Consider the following 15416-nt stretch of genomic DNA (forward strand, 5'->3'; position numbering starts at 1 on the left):
GTAGGGCAGAGTTCCCAAATCTTGTCCTCAAGGCCCACCAACTGGTACATGTTTTGCCGAAAACCACATACAATCACAGGTGTGGTAATTAGTGTCTCAGCAGAGGTGATTAACTACCTCTGTGGATATATACAAAACATGCAGTGTTGGTGGGCCTTGAGGACAGGGTTGGGGAACACTGCTAGGGCAACAGTGATTACTGCATAGCTACCTATGGTAGCCGTTTTAGCTGTACTTATCAGCTTTGGTCTTAACACTGCAACTTGGTAGGTACTTATGAATTTTCATTGGTAGGATGATTTTTTTTCCCATTTCCCCCAATGACTTTTGTAATATAGTCAGTCTTTCTGCACCCAGGCAAGGAGATCACACTACTTATGCAGACTTTGAACACACTGAGCACACCAGAAGAAAAATTGGCTGCCCTTGTGCAAGAAATATGCAGAATTGGTGAGAGGAGATGTCAGTCTATTATCTATGGGTAACATTGCCAGCAGTGGCCAACATTCTCAGCTAATGCCTTTTGTCCTCTCCCCAAAGCTGGAGGAACACAGGACTTCCCAGAAGCAGATGAGGGGTTCTTCAGAAGAAGCAGACACAGCTTATCCAGGAGAAAGACCAGCTCCGTAATGAACATAGCAAGGCCATCCTCGCCCGCAGCAAATTGGAGAGTCTGTGTCGAGAGCTGCAAAGGCACAATCGCACACTAAAGGCAGGTGCAAGTCTAAGTGAACATTGACACTGTCGGAAAGAGTGCTTATTAGAATCATTATTGCATTACAGTTGTATTTTTCACATAATTTTTTTGTTTGTTTTTTTTGTTTTGTTATAAAAATGGAATAGTATTATAATTTGGAAAAGGGTATCAATAACAACTAAAGTGTACCTGTTGGGAAAAAAAGTGGAGGATTTTCCTGTCCTCCACCACAGGCCCAATCCAGCGCTGGGACCTCATCCCCCCCGTCCCCCAGTCACCTGTCTTCATGCGCAGGCACAGTGTGGGTACACATCGGGGGTCTCATCGCTGGATCGGCATGGCTGAGGAGGATGGGGGAAGCCTTCCCAGGATTCAGAGGCTTCCCTCTCCCAGGGTAAGTATTCAAAATAGGCCACAGCACACCTATAGATTTGTTTTAACCTCTCTGGCGTTCAATTTCTGATGAATATCTGTGCAGAAAGTGGTTCATTTAAATTTCATGACATTTTTACCTGTAACTTACCAAAATGTGCCAAGCAAGGGTATATTATACATTTTGAGTATAATAAAAATGTCAAACACAAAATTATGTCAATAAATGTAATTTAATTTTCCCTTTCAGCCAGGCTACACTTTTCCCACACTTCAGCTTCTTGGCAGAAGTGTGGGAAAAGTGTTTTCACATTTTTTTTTGGGGGGGGGGGGGGGGGGGAGATTAAAATTTGCGTTCGTGTGCGAATTTTCGCATGCATGTTTAAATTTGAATGTGAAAACTGGAACCCTGCCTTTGAACTGCTGGGTGAGCCTGACTCGTCTATATGGGTTTCAGCTAGCTTTCCCTGGACGAGTCAGGCCCATCCATTCCCCCAGGGAGGTTAAAGTGTGCCTGAGAAGAGAATAAAGATTCTTGCCATCCTCCCGAGTGCCTCCGTTCTCCGGTTATGGGTCCCAGTAACTGGCTCCGCTGCGCCAGTCGTGGTCTTTTGTGAATGTGCAGAAGAGCCTGACTGGCGCAACTGAGCAAGATTACTGAGACTGATAGCCGGAGGATGACGAGGGACTCGGCGGTGCTTATGGGGTTGGAGCAAGCCCTGGGTCAGTGTCTAATCCTTTTATTCTCGCCTCAGGTTTACTTAAAGGCATTGCAGACCAACATGTAAATGTGAAGTACAATATAAAGGGGGTTATCTGTTTGTTCCTAACATTTATATTGGTCTGTGATATGAATGTAAAAAAACAGCAGTTGAAATTTATGTGAAGCTTTTGGGTTTTTGTCAAGTCTTCTCTGTAACTAGTGGACATCAGGATACATGTCGGAGTGTGAAAATGTATCTGCACCTTTCTAATTTCCTTTTCAGACTGAAAATTTCTGATGCATGATCAGGTAGGACACAAAAAGAGGAGGACCCTGCCCAAAGGCTTACAATCTAGAGGGAGAGGTAGGGACACGAGAGGTAGGGGACCAGAGTTCAGCTGTGGGTTTAGAGCAATTGTGAGGGGTGGTAGGCCAGAGTGAAAAGGTGAGTTTTGAGGGCCTTCTTGAAGGTGTTGAAGGAGGGGGCTGCCCTAATGGGTGGAGGTCTTATGTCATTAGAAGCTTGGGGGAAATAAAGGGAAGAGGAGGAATATATTATACAGTGGTGTGAAAAACTATTTGCCCCCTTCCTGATTTCTTATTCTTTTGCATGTTTGTCACACTTAAATGTTTCTGCTCATCAAAAACCGTTAACTATTAGTCAAAGATAACATAATTGAACATAAAATGCAGTTTTAAATGATGGTTTTTATTATTTAGTGAGAAAAAAAACTCAAAACCTACATGGACCTGTGTGAAAAAGAAATTGCCCCCTGAACCTATTAACTGGTTGGGCCACCCTTAGCAGCAATAACTGCAATCAAGCGTTTGCGATAACTTGCAACGAGTCTTTTACAGCGCTCTGGAGGAATTTTGGCCCACTCATCTTTGCAGAATTGTTGTAATTCAGCTTTATTTGAGGGTTTTCAAGCATGAACTGCCTTTTTAAGGTCATGCCACAACATCTCAATAGGATTCAGGTCAGGACTTTGACTAGGCCACGCCAAAGTCTTCATTTTGTTTTTCTTCAGCCATTCAGAGGTGGATTTGCTGGTGTGTTTTGGGTCATTTTCCTGCTGCAACACCCAAGATCGCTTCAGTTTGAGTTGACAAACAGATGGCTGGACATTCTCCTTCAGGATTTTTTGGTAGACAGTAGAATTCATGGTTCCATCTATCACAGCAAGCCTTCCAGGTCCTGAAGCAGAAAAACAACCCCAGACCATCACACTACCACCACCATATTTTACTGTTGGTATGATGTTCTTTTGCTGAAATGCTGTGTTACTTCTATGCCAGATGTAACGGGACACGCACCTTCCAAAAAGGTCAACTTTTGTCTCGTCGGTCCACAAGGTATTTTCCCAAAAGTCTTGGCAATCATTGAGATGTTTTTTAGCAAAATTGAGACAAGCCTTAAAGAGAACCTGAGGTGGGTTTGAAGAATATTATCTGCATACAGAGGCTGGATCTGCCTATACAGCCCAGCCTCTGTTGCTATCCCAAACCCCCCTAAGGTCCCCCTGCACTCTGCAATCCCTCATAAATCACAGCCACGCTGCTGACAAACAGCTTGTCAGAGCTGGCTGTGTTTATCTCTATAGCGTCAGTCTGCTGCTCTCCCCGCCTCCTGCAGAACTCCAGTCCCCGCCTGCATCCCTTCCCTCCCAGCTGATTGGAGGGAAGGGACGGGGGCAGGGACCGGAGCTATGCAGGAGGCGGGGAGCAGCTGAGACTGACACTACAGATGTAAATACAGCCTCAGCCTGATTTATGAGGGATTGCAGAGTGCAGGGGGACCTTAGTGGGGTTTCGGATAGCAACAGAGGCTGGGCTGTATAGGCAGATCCAGCCTCTGTATGCAGATAACATTCTTTAAACACACCTCGGGTTCTCTTTAATGTTCTTTTTGCTTAAAAGTGGTTTGCGCCTTGGATATCTGCCATGCAGGTCGTTTTTGCCCAGTCTCTTTCTTATGGTGGAGTCGTGAACACTGACCTTAATTGAGGCAAGTGAGGCCTGCAGTTCTTAAGATGTTGTCCTGGGGTCTTTTGTGGCCTCTCGGATGAGTTTTCTCTGTGCTCTTGGGGTAATTTTGGTCGGCCGGCCACTCCTGGGAAGGTTCATCACTGTTCCATGTTTTTGCCATTTGTGGATAATGGCTCTCACTGTAGTTCACTGGAGTCCCAAAGCTTTAGAAATGGCTTTATAACCTTTAACAGACTGATAGATCTCAGTACCTTTGTTCTCATTTGTTCCTGAATTTCTTTGGATCTTGGCATGATGTCTAGCTTTTGAGGTGCTTTTGGTCTACTTCTCTGTGTCAGATAGCTCCTATTTAAGGGATTTCTTGATTGAAACAGGTGTGGCAGTAATCAGGTCTGGGGGTGACTACAGAAATTGAACTCAGGTGTGATAAACCACAGTTAAGTTATTTTTTAACAAGGGGGGGGGAATCACTTTTTCACACAGAGTTTTTCACATATGGAGTTTTTTTTTCTCACTAAATAATAAAAACCATCATTTAAAACCGTATTTTGTGTTCAATTATGTTATCTTTGACTAATAGTTAATGGTTTTTGATGAGCAGAAACATTTAAGTGTGACAAACATGCAAAAGAATAAGAAATCAGGAAGGGGGCAAATAGTTTTTCACACCACTGTAGATAAAAAGATCCCCCAGCATGCAACTTTTTGGCAATGGCTCTTAAAGGGCCAGTGCTCCTAAGGTTTGTGATAACTCCAAACCATAACAGCATAACTTTTTTTTGAAAGTTTTGAATGCAGGATTAGCATCTTTTATCACTCAATACACTCAGACCAGTTGCTGTTGAAATTGTATTTTCATGGTGACAATCCCGCTTTAAACAAAATGTAAAAATAGACAAACTGAATCTATACATGTTGTTAAATTGAATATTTATTCAAGAAGGAAAGTCATCCAAAATCCATACCATTCATGAAACATTGTATAAGTTAAAATCTGCATTAGTAGTTTTGGTGCCAGTACAACAGCTATGCAGCCAGTGCTCAGCCATTATATAGTGGAATGCCATTCTTGGTGCCTGATAGTTTGTTGCTGAGAGGGGTTAATTTTGGTGTTTGGAATTTGGCTTTTTATCACAGATGTAAAGATGACTCTGTGTTAGTTAGGTCTAGACATAGGTTAGAAAGGTTGTGGGACAGGGTAAGTGGAGGTTAGTTTGAGTTGTTAGGGTTAGAAGGTAAAGCATATATTGAGTGACAGAAATGAAAGCATACGGTTATTATATGTAATTGTTTTATTTAGGTTATGTTCACACTGGGGCTTTGCGTCTTACAATATAATCTCATTGCTAAAACAATGCAATTATATTGTAATGTTAGGTTCACATCGGTGTGTTGAGGTGAAATCCGTTGACATAATGTGAGGTATGTTGTGCAGTATCGGGCATCATGCGAGTTTACAGTTGCTGTGAATCATCCTGTTCATTGCATTTATGCTTTGCTGCATGTGTCCCCTCCATTCAAGCACAGGTAGCCATGTCTTCATAGTAGCTCATACACTGAGATTAAGCCATATGTGAGCGGCTCTGTGCTACTGCGCAGGCACATCCGCGTGGCCATGCTCGTACACAGGGGAGCGTGGCTGCAAGCAATATTCAACATTAATTGTTGAATATTTCAAAAGGGGTCCCAGTGCAGGAACAGGAAGGGCTTTGGAAGTCTGGGGGAAGCCTCTTGATCATGCAGAGGCTTCTCCATACTAAGGTAATTATCCACTAAAGGCTAAGGTTAGGTCTTGGGAAGCGGGATCGTTATAAGGTTGAGGATTTGATGTTTTCCAAATGACAGGGGAGAAACAATAAAACTGCTAGTGACATCATCTCTTAACCAAAATCGCCTGCATCGATTCTGCGGGGGGAAAAAAGTTACCTGAAATGCCTGTGTGGTACAGTGGGCACCGGTCATGTTGAATTTTGCTGGATAGGGCACTTGTCACTATATCCAGTTAGCCAGGGAAGCTAAATTTCCATGTAGCTCAGCCAGGTTTATAACTTAATTCAGCTTCCTTTGCTTTACTGCAAGCAAGTGTAACTGACTCTGTGATTAAAGTGGACCTGAACTATTGCACAGGACAGAAGGAAAACATAGAGAAATGCACCCTGTATGTATTTAGAGTTTAGCCTATCTATTTTCCCCTCATCTGTGACCAATCACAAGTTGTAATTTGATCCCTCAACTGTCACCTGACAGCCACGGCCAAGATCTCATTTGTAAACAGAATGTTAACAAAATGTCTGCTTCCATGAAAGCAGGAAATGGACAAACTGCAAATTTATTGCAGGATTTGTATCAACTGTAACAAAGAAATGTTTTTCTTTAAAGGTAGTTATGCTGCTGCATGTTTTAGAGCAGCGAGAAAGTTCTGAGTTCAGTTCCACTTTAAAGCACAACTGAAGTGAGAGGGATATGGAGTCTGCCATATTTGTTTCCTTTTACACCATACTAGTTGCCTGGTAGCCCTGCTGATCCTTTGCCTCTAATACTTTTATCCATAGACCCTGAACAAGCATGCAGCAGATCAGGTGTTTCTGACATTGTCCGATCTGACAAGATTAGCTGCATGCTTGTTTCTGGTGTTATTCAGACACTACTGCAGCCAGATAAGAAGGGCTGATGGGCAACTGGTATTGTTTAAAATATACTAAACAAAGAACTGCGCCTGCCAAATACAGAGAATGTCCATATGAGTATTCGCTACCACAAAACCTATGTCAAAAGTCCAACGTTGCTGTGACAGCGCTCCTCTTGCAGCTTAAAAAATAAAGAAAACACAATCGCACATAGTGCATTACTGCAATCTTAATCAACAGTTATCAAAACTCTTCACCCAACACGTGCACAGGTGATAGTGTGTTCCACTCTCTGTGAGATATAACCCCTTAGATATAGCAGCTCACCAGATGGACACCACCTCAAATTCCAGGTGGGTCTAGTGCGTGGCCTTCAAGCGGCTAACTATCAATCACAGCCTTCACACTTGCTCTGTCATATGACATATGGCTCCAAATTTATTGCACAATTTCCACATGTAAAACAATTTAAAAACACATAGCGTAATCCAGTTTTAAAATCAAAGCAGCCTGCGCAGTTCAGCGCACTCACATGGGTAGATAAAATAAGGGCATGTCGGGCATCACAGCCCACCAATATCGTTCCCCCTTGTAGCGGCACCGGCGTCCCGACACGCCGCTCTCCTTCAGTGTGAACGTACGAACTTCCCGCTACCCTCGTGACGTCAGCGCTCCTGGGTCCGGACCCAGGAGCGCTGACGTCACGAGGGTATCATCTATTCTATATTATACCACTTCCTCTCTGGTAAGTAGCTCCCAAGTCTACTTTTTTTTGCAATGAATGTATTTAAAATACCAAGCTGACTGCGTCCTACCATGTTACTTTAGTTCCTTGTTGGCAGCAGGGTGGGAGCGCCTTTACCAGCACAGGGGGCAGATCACTTGATGCAGATGCACCTCCACGGTTTAAGAGATTAACTTATTTTTTTTTCCCGCGATCTGACCCTAATAAACTATTTGCATATAGAAACGTAAGTATACCCAGTGCACATGGCATTATGAACAAAGAGGCCTTTAACCGTGTGTTTTTATTTATGTAGGAGGAAGGTATACAAAGAGCCCGTGAGGAGGAAGAGAAACGGAAAGAGGTGACTTCTCACTTTCAGGTGACCCTCAATGACATTCAGTCACAGATGGAGCAACACAATGAGCGCAACACTAAGCTGCGACAGGAAAATGTGGAGCTGGCTGACAGACTGAAGAAACTGATTGAACAATATGAGCTCAGGGAGGAAGTAAGTGAAAGGATAACCTACATAAGGCAAACTTACAGTCATAAGTAGGGATGATCGAAGGTATGCAAATTCTACCGAGTTGATGCCAGTTTATGCAAATTTGTATGCAAATATATGCAGCTTGAAAATGGACCAATCAGTTTAAACCTGGCTTTAAATGGATTGGTCCATTTTAGAACTGCATACATTTGCATAAAAGTTTGCATAATTTTGGAAGAATTTGCATCTCATTGATCATCCCTAGTTATAAGCAGGGAGATATGAAATACTCTATAACATGTTTTGTACTGGAGGTAAAGATGTTTTTAGGTCTTCATTGCATAACAAAGATTAAAAAGTGACTGTCCAATTTTTCAGGCAGTCAGACTTTCTTTAAGCTGAACAGCTAAAGAGTTATGTTTTAAATTAAAGAGATCGTTTCTTCAGGAGGTGCCAACCTGACTTTGGACGTTTACTTGTACTCTCTGCTCCATAGTACTCAAAGGCATCCTAGGTCTAGGCACCATGCTTTCTTCTTTTTGCTTCTTCCTCATACATGGGTGCTGATCTCACTGAGTAATTTAAGATGTTTGTAAGACAACTTTGTGGTGGGCTTTCTAATCTGACTCGCACAGAAAGCTTTAAATTGCACCAAATCTTTGAGTTTTTGAGTTGTCATTTTATAGCAATTCCTTGGGATTTGTTCATTCAGAAATAATCATTGAAATTAGAACAAAAAAAGGTTTATTGTAGTATCATCTATTCTATATTATTATACCACTTCCTCTCTGGTAAGTAGCTCCCAAGTCACGTTACATTCATGTTCCCAAATCATTGTCAGTTTTAAACTTAGGTTAGGGTGGGGACGTGAGGCTACCTGCATGTGGTGTCCCTGCTAACATGTGTTGAAAAGATGCCTCTTAGATGAGGTTACAGCATATCTCCTATGGGGAAGTTGAGTAAGAGTCTAGTTAGTTTTTTGAGCACCTGTGTAAGCTGTGTGAGTACAGTGTGTGCCTTTAAGCGGCTTAGCAGCCCTATGCAGGTAGTGTGGGTCAGGTGCTGCTTGGTTCAGTGCACTGCTAATCCGTCTGTTCTTTACATGCAATTTATTTCACTATCTTGCTGATCACAGAGCCAGTTCTTGAGCTCGTATGCCTTTTCATAAATATCTACAACTCAACAATAAGTTGCTGTGCAGGGTGGTAAAAGAATGAAGTGCTGTATATTTTGTCATATATCAGCAAGATCAGCATTATGGATTTTTTTTTAAAGCAAGCTGGAAGTTAAAAATAAAAGTTGGATACTTAGTTCAGTACTGTGAAGCCTCTGGATACTAGAGTCTTCCCAGATCCTCCTATAATTATCTGATCCAGCGCTGGTTAGCTACTGGCCGTAGATGTGTGCATCCACACTGAGCATGCACAAGTATATTCCGCACATGCCCAATAGCGGGAAGCGCTCGTACATGGCAGCACACACAGAGGTACAGAGGGACCTTGCACTGGAATGATTGATTGGCTGTAGGAAGATCCAGGAAACTTTTGTATTATCCAGAGGCTTTCCACTACTGAGGTATTTTTTTGTTTTGTATGTTTTTTTTTACTTCAGGTTTGATTTAACTTTGTAGACAACCAGTTGATTAACAATGGCTGTCAGATTTGATGCATTTCTGCATGTAGTGGAGACAAATCCTAAGTGTGTCTTGCACCTTGGCAGAAGAGACCCATGCAGTAAAGACCAGGTACCCAGCATGAGACTTCCTAGGGAGGAATCTGCTTTTTTTTTTTTTTTTTTATTATTCCTGTAATTTTAGGCATGGTATGTCCCTGTTTAATACTACTAATACTGTAGGCAAACACCACAGAAGCATATTCTTATTTAACTTAAACTTATAAAGCACTAACCTATTACACAGCACTGTACATTAGATAGGGAAGACATTACAACATTAAGCAAGGGACATTTTGGTGTTCAACAATGGTGCACAAAATAATGATGTAATAAACAATTGTGTGCAGATTGCAATGCAGGGATGCATATAGCAGTTGTCACGGAGTCCACTTGGTGGTGGATAAGAGCACATGGTTTCTGCCAAATAGGCTTACTGTCTGTGGGAATGTGAAGGATAATGTGATTTAAAAAACAAAAAAAAAAACTGTTTGCGTGGCTTGTGTATTTTCAGATTTATTTTCTGCTGCAATTTAGATCAGTATTACAACTGTGTCCTAGAAATGACTGTCTCCATATCTTTTACATATGTAGATTAGTTCAGTTGGGACATGGTATCTATAGATGGTCAGGTGATGCAAATTGTATGCTAATATTATGTAAATGTATGCAGCTTTAAAATGGATCAGTTGGATGCAGCAGTCATTGGGGTTATTGTTGTTTCTGTGCTAGTAAGATGCTTATTGTTATGACATATCTATTTTGTACAGCACATAGATAAAGTGTTCAAACACAAAGACCTTCAGCAGCAGTTAGTTGATGCCAAGCTTCAGCAGGCTCAAGAGATGCTAAAGGAAGTTGAGGAGCGTCACCAGCGGGAAAAAGACTTTGTAAGTAAATGCTGTTCTCTGTCTGTTTCTTGGTTGATAATGTCACCACTGATGTCATACGCATTTTCCATTCCAAAGTAACAAAACAGTTTTTGGCACATGTTTTCTAGCAGATTCTTCCTGTCAGTCATACTCGCTGCTGTCAAGATTTCTGCATGGAGTTTTAAAAAAAAATTGACGTCTCACTTTCCAAATTCAATTTTTATTCTATTAATGTGTACCTGAAGTGATATAAGATAAATATGGATAACTTGTTTGTGTCACTTTAACGGTTAAAATCAGCACCACGTAAGATGATTGCCTTCATCTACCGTATTTTATGGACTATAAGATGCACCAAGCTTTAGAGAGAGAAAAACCTCGGACAAAAAACAAACAAAAAACTAAATCTGGTCCAGTGGCGTCTTGTGGATGTTCTCCCCCCTTTGTCATCCTCCTGTTCCCCTCTGTATCTGCCTCCTGTTCCCATCTGTATCTGGCTCCTGTCCCCCTCTGTGTCCTGCGCTCCCTCCCCGTAGGAAGTAATCACTCACTCATCCGGAGTGCCTGTGGTGATCAGATGCTGTCCCCTCTGTGTCCGTGGTGTTCCCGATGGCCTGCTCCACTCCTGTTCTGCAATTGTAATTAGCAGTGCTAGCCATGGGCATCACTTACCTCATCCAGTGAGTCTGCGGCAAACGACTGCTTCTGTCTCTCTCACTCCCTCCTAGCGCCTGGTCGCTTCTATAGTGTCACAACCAAGAAATGTCGGTGCTACGGGGAAGGAGTGAGAGAAACAGAAGCAGCTGATCGCCAAAGGCTCTCTGGATGAGGTGAGTGATGCCCATGGCTAGCGCCGCTAATTACAATTGCAGAACGGGAGAGAAGCAGGCCATCGGGATCACGGAGAACACCACGGACACGGAGGGGACAGCAGCTGATCACTGCAGGCACTCGGGGTGAGTGATAGCGGCTGCCGCTAAATGCTTCCTACAGGAGGAGCACAGGACACAGTCAATGCAGGGAGTCCATGACATAACGTCTGGTCAGCGGCTTGTATAGGCAGGTGATGGTAGGTCAGGACTCACTGTAGTCACACTATAAGACGCGGGGACCTTTTCTCCCCACTTTTGGAGGAGAAAAAGTGCGTCTTGTAGCCCAAAAAATATGGTATATCCCTGATGACCCAGGGCTACAAATTCCAGTCTTTGTGCAGTAAGTTGTAGTCTGACTGCAGTGCCATTCTCCTCAATAGTTTAATAAGAGGTCTTATAGCCTGTGTAGCTGTATAAACCGATCTAAATTATCTTAAAGAGGAACTCCAGTGAAAATAATGTAGTAAAAAGAGTGCTTCATTTTTTACCATAATTAAAAAATTATTTTTTTAATTATGGTAATTACATTCCGACATTTATTACATGATTTACATTCTGACATTTATTACATGGTGAAATTTTTACTGTGGGCAGGTTATGTAGCTGCTCCTAGCTGTTTTGGCTGTTAGAGACAGCTGTAAACAGCTAGTTCCTGTCTGTGAACCTTGTTACATTGTGGCAGTTTGCCCAGAGTACCGTGGTCCCAGCCAGAGCTTATTGTGGGAGGGGTTTCAGCACAAAATCAGTCATACAGCGCCCCCTGATGGTCTGTTTGTGAAAATCATTATTTCTCATGTAAAAGGGGGTATCAGCTACTGATTGGGATAAAGTTCAATTCTAGGTTGGAGTTTCTCTTTAAGTCTTTAAGATCATTTAAGATCATTCTTCAGAACAGCACTCATGCTAGTGACAGTTCAACCTAAGCTAGTTTTTAACCATTACAGCCTAAACTAGAATCTGGGATTCCAGGGAAGTACTGTTTGTGATTATACCTATGGATACAGTTGTTTCTTTCATCTTTTTTTTTTTTTTTTTTTTTTTTTTTTTTTTTTTTACCGAAGGTTTACTTTGTATTAAAGAAAATGCAATAGGAGTGAGACTCGCCCTTTTGCAACAGGAAGAGTGAGACTCTAGGGGAGAAGCAGAGCTAGATTTTGAATAAACTGTAAAAGAGAGAGAGGTTATATTTACTGACCAACTTGCATGTAGATTCGTGTTACAAAAATGTCTCCCTTAATTTCCATATACGGGAATCTGAGATGCTTGGTTACTTAAAGGGGTTCTTTCGCGAAAAAAGTAGGCAGTTAAAAAATGTGACAGATGACAGGTTTTGGGCCAGTCCATCTTTTTAAGGGGGATTCTCAGGGCTTTCTTTGTTTTCAACAGCATTTCCTGAACAACAGTTGCAAAATCTAACTGACATAATAGTGTGCAAGTGATTAGGGAGGCTGGCTGGTATCTTGCTATTTTGGCAGTTAAACTGCTGTTCAGGAAATGCTGTTGAAAACAAAGAAAGCCCTGAAAATCCCCCTTAAAAAGATGGACTGGCCCAAAACCTGTCATCTGTCACATTTTTTAACTGCCTACTTTTTTCGCGAAAGAACCCCTTTAATGGAAAACTTTGTCTTTACAGCATCAGGGTTCTGAATTCAGTTATTGCAGAGACTTTTTACAGCAACGTTGGATGTTCTTGACATATTTAAGTGCATTTCACACCACACTTTAGTCATATTGATTGGTTATTTGGCCTTTTGCTGTAAAATGTGTGATTGATTAGAAGACACGTAGTCACTTGCTGGATCAAGCACTTGTGTGAATATGTTTATATATCACCTTACATAATCATTGACCATCAAGGAAGCAGGTATAACGCTGCACTCCAATACGGACAGAGCTGGACCTGGGCAACCACCCCGCAGATCAAGGAAAAGAAGGGTCCACTTTAATGTCACATCAGCTTTATTAGGGACTTATCCCAGGACAGCACAAGGAACACTTAGCTGACATGTTTCGGACCTAAAATGGTCCTTAATCATGTGCTATGATGCGGACCCTTCTTCTTTTCCATTATCATTGACCCCATTGACTTGCAGCTGTGTTTGCAGACAAAGGTGGTTCTAGCAGATTAATTCCTATGCATATTGAGTTTTTTAGTCTTCTGTGTTAATTACCGTATATACTCGAGTATAAGTCTAGAAATGTAAGTCTGACTCAAAAGTATAGGGGTCAACTTATACACGAGTCACAAGCAACACGGAGTACTATTAGTGACATTCCCAGTTGCAGCAATGTAACCAGTGGTAAGTGACACTTTCTTGATGAAGGAAATGCCAAGAAAACAGGCCTAAAGTCCTGGCCACAACAATTAACAAAGAAAGGGGCAGAGGGGGAAATACTGGGATGCAGGAAAGGGGTGAATAATTGCTGCACTTTGGGGCCTGGGGGAGTTATTGGCTGCACTTAAGGGACAGGAGGGGTTAATGGCTGCAATAATGTTGCAGTGCAGTCATTAACCCCTCCTGAGTCCCAAGTGCAGCCATTAACTTTGTTGGGTAGACTTTTATACTTGAGTTACTAAAAAATTCCAGCTTAAGAGGGTCAAATATTGGTGTCGATTTGTACTCTAGGTTGACTTGTATTTGAGTATGTACGGTATAGGAAAAATGAAAACATTGTGCACACCTGCTTAGTCCTTTTATTTCATCGGACACTTAGTGTTCCATTATTCTGGTTAGGCGCCTCTCCTTGTTGCTGTTGTAGCCCCCTGTTCTGTCCACTCTGCCCACGGTGTAGCAGATGCTCCTGGGCATGTACTCGGTATTCATGGTTAATGTTTGCGAACCGATCACAGGCGCGGCTGCTCTGCACATCCATTTGGGAGAACAGTTGCCAGATGCACACGGACTGGACGGTGCATGCGCCCTGCTCTGACTGGAAGTAGTCGGACATGTGAATGGGGAGTGTACAGTGGCAGCATGGAGAGGCCAGGTTCATTAAGGGGCCACCATGGGCTTGATTCACAAAAGGGTGCTAACTTAGCACGCCTAAAAGCCCCTTAGTCTAAAGCCCTTTAGGACGCGCAGAGTTTAGCGGTGCGCGTGAAACGTCACACCGGGTGCGATCAAACCGTTGCACTGGGTGCGCCCGAAACGTCGCATAGTGCGATGTTTCGGGCGCAGACTAGTGTTGGGCGAACAGTGTTCGCCACTGTTCGGGTTCTGCAGAACATCACCCTGTTCGGGTGATGTTCGGGTTCGGCCGAACACCTGATGGTGTTCGGCCAAACTGTTCGGCCATATGGCCGAACTAAGAGCGCATGGCCGAACGTTACCCGAACGTTCGGCTAGCGCTGTGATTGGCCGAACGGGTCACGTGTAGTGTTGGGCGAACATCTAGATGTTCGGGTTCGGGCCGAACATGGCCGAACTCCGAACATAATGGAAGTCAATGGGGACCCGAACTTTCGTGCTCTGTAAAGCCTCCTTACATGCTACATACCCCAAATTTACAGGGTATGTGCACCTTGGGAGTGGGTACAAGAGGAAAAATTTTTTTTGCAAAAAGAGCTTATAGTTTTTGAGAAAATCGATTTTAAAGTTTCAAAGGGAAAACTGTCTTTTAAATGCGGGAAATGTCTGTTTTCTTTGCACAGGTAACATGCTTTTTGTCGGCATGCAGTCATAAATGTAATACATATAAGAGGTTCCAGGAAAAGGGACCGGTAACGCTAACCCAGCAGCAGCACACGTGATGGAACAAGAGGAGGGTGGCGCAGGAGGAGAAGGCCACGCTTTGAGACACAACAACCCAGGCCTTGCATGAGGACAAGAAGCGTGCGGATAGCAATTTGCATTTTGTCGCCATGCAGTCATAAATGTAATACAGATGAGAGGTTCAATAAACAGGGACCGGAAACGCTAACCCATCACAGATGTTCATTGTTCATGTTACTTGGTTGGGGTCCGGGAGTGTTGCGTAGTCGTTTCCAATCCAGGATTGATTCATTTTAATTTGAGTCAGACGGTCTGCATTTTCTGTGGAGAGGCGGATACGCCGCCGATCTGTGACGATGCCTCCGGCAGCACTGAAACAGCGTTCCGACATAACGCTGGCTGCCGGGCAAGCCAGCACCTCTATTGCGTACATTGCCAGTTTGTGCCAGGTGTCTAGCTTCGATACCCAATAGTTGAAGGGTGCAGATGGATTGTTCAACACAGCTACGCCATCTGACATGTAGTCCTTGACCATCTTCTCCAGGCGATCGGTGTTGGAGGTGGATCTGCACGCTTGCTGTTCTGTGTGCTGCTGCATGGGTGTCAGAAAATTTTCCCACTCCAAGGACACTGCCGATACCATTCCCTTTTGGGCACTAGCTGCGGCTTGTGTTGTTTGCTGCCCT

At 43.0% G+C, this 15416-nt stretch overlaps 1 protein-coding gene across 1 annotated transcript in view; it reads left to right on the forward strand.

Annotated features, from left to right (window-relative positions):
• Window positions 1-357: 357 nt before the first annotated feature.
• The window catches only part of TXLNA (taxilin alpha), a 36921-nt gene continuing 21862 nt past the window's right edge, over window positions 358-15416 (forward strand). Inside the window, 6 exon segments of the mRNA XM_068268886.1 lie at window positions 358-425; window positions 427-450; window positions 541-576; window positions 578-712; window positions 7429-7623; window positions 10044-10163. Coding sequence (XP_068124987.1) covers window positions 378-425; window positions 427-450; window positions 541-576; window positions 578-712; window positions 7429-7623; window positions 10044-10163 — 558 coding nt within the window. The 5' untranslated portion in view covers window positions 358-377.

This window comes from Hyperolius riggenbachi, chromosome 2 (genome assembly GCF_040937935.1).
Source record: "Hyperolius riggenbachi isolate aHypRig1 chromosome 2, aHypRig1.pri, whole genome shotgun sequence".
Lineage (NCBI taxonomy): Eukaryota > Metazoa > Chordata > Amphibia > Anura > Hyperoliidae > Hyperolius > Hyperolius riggenbachi.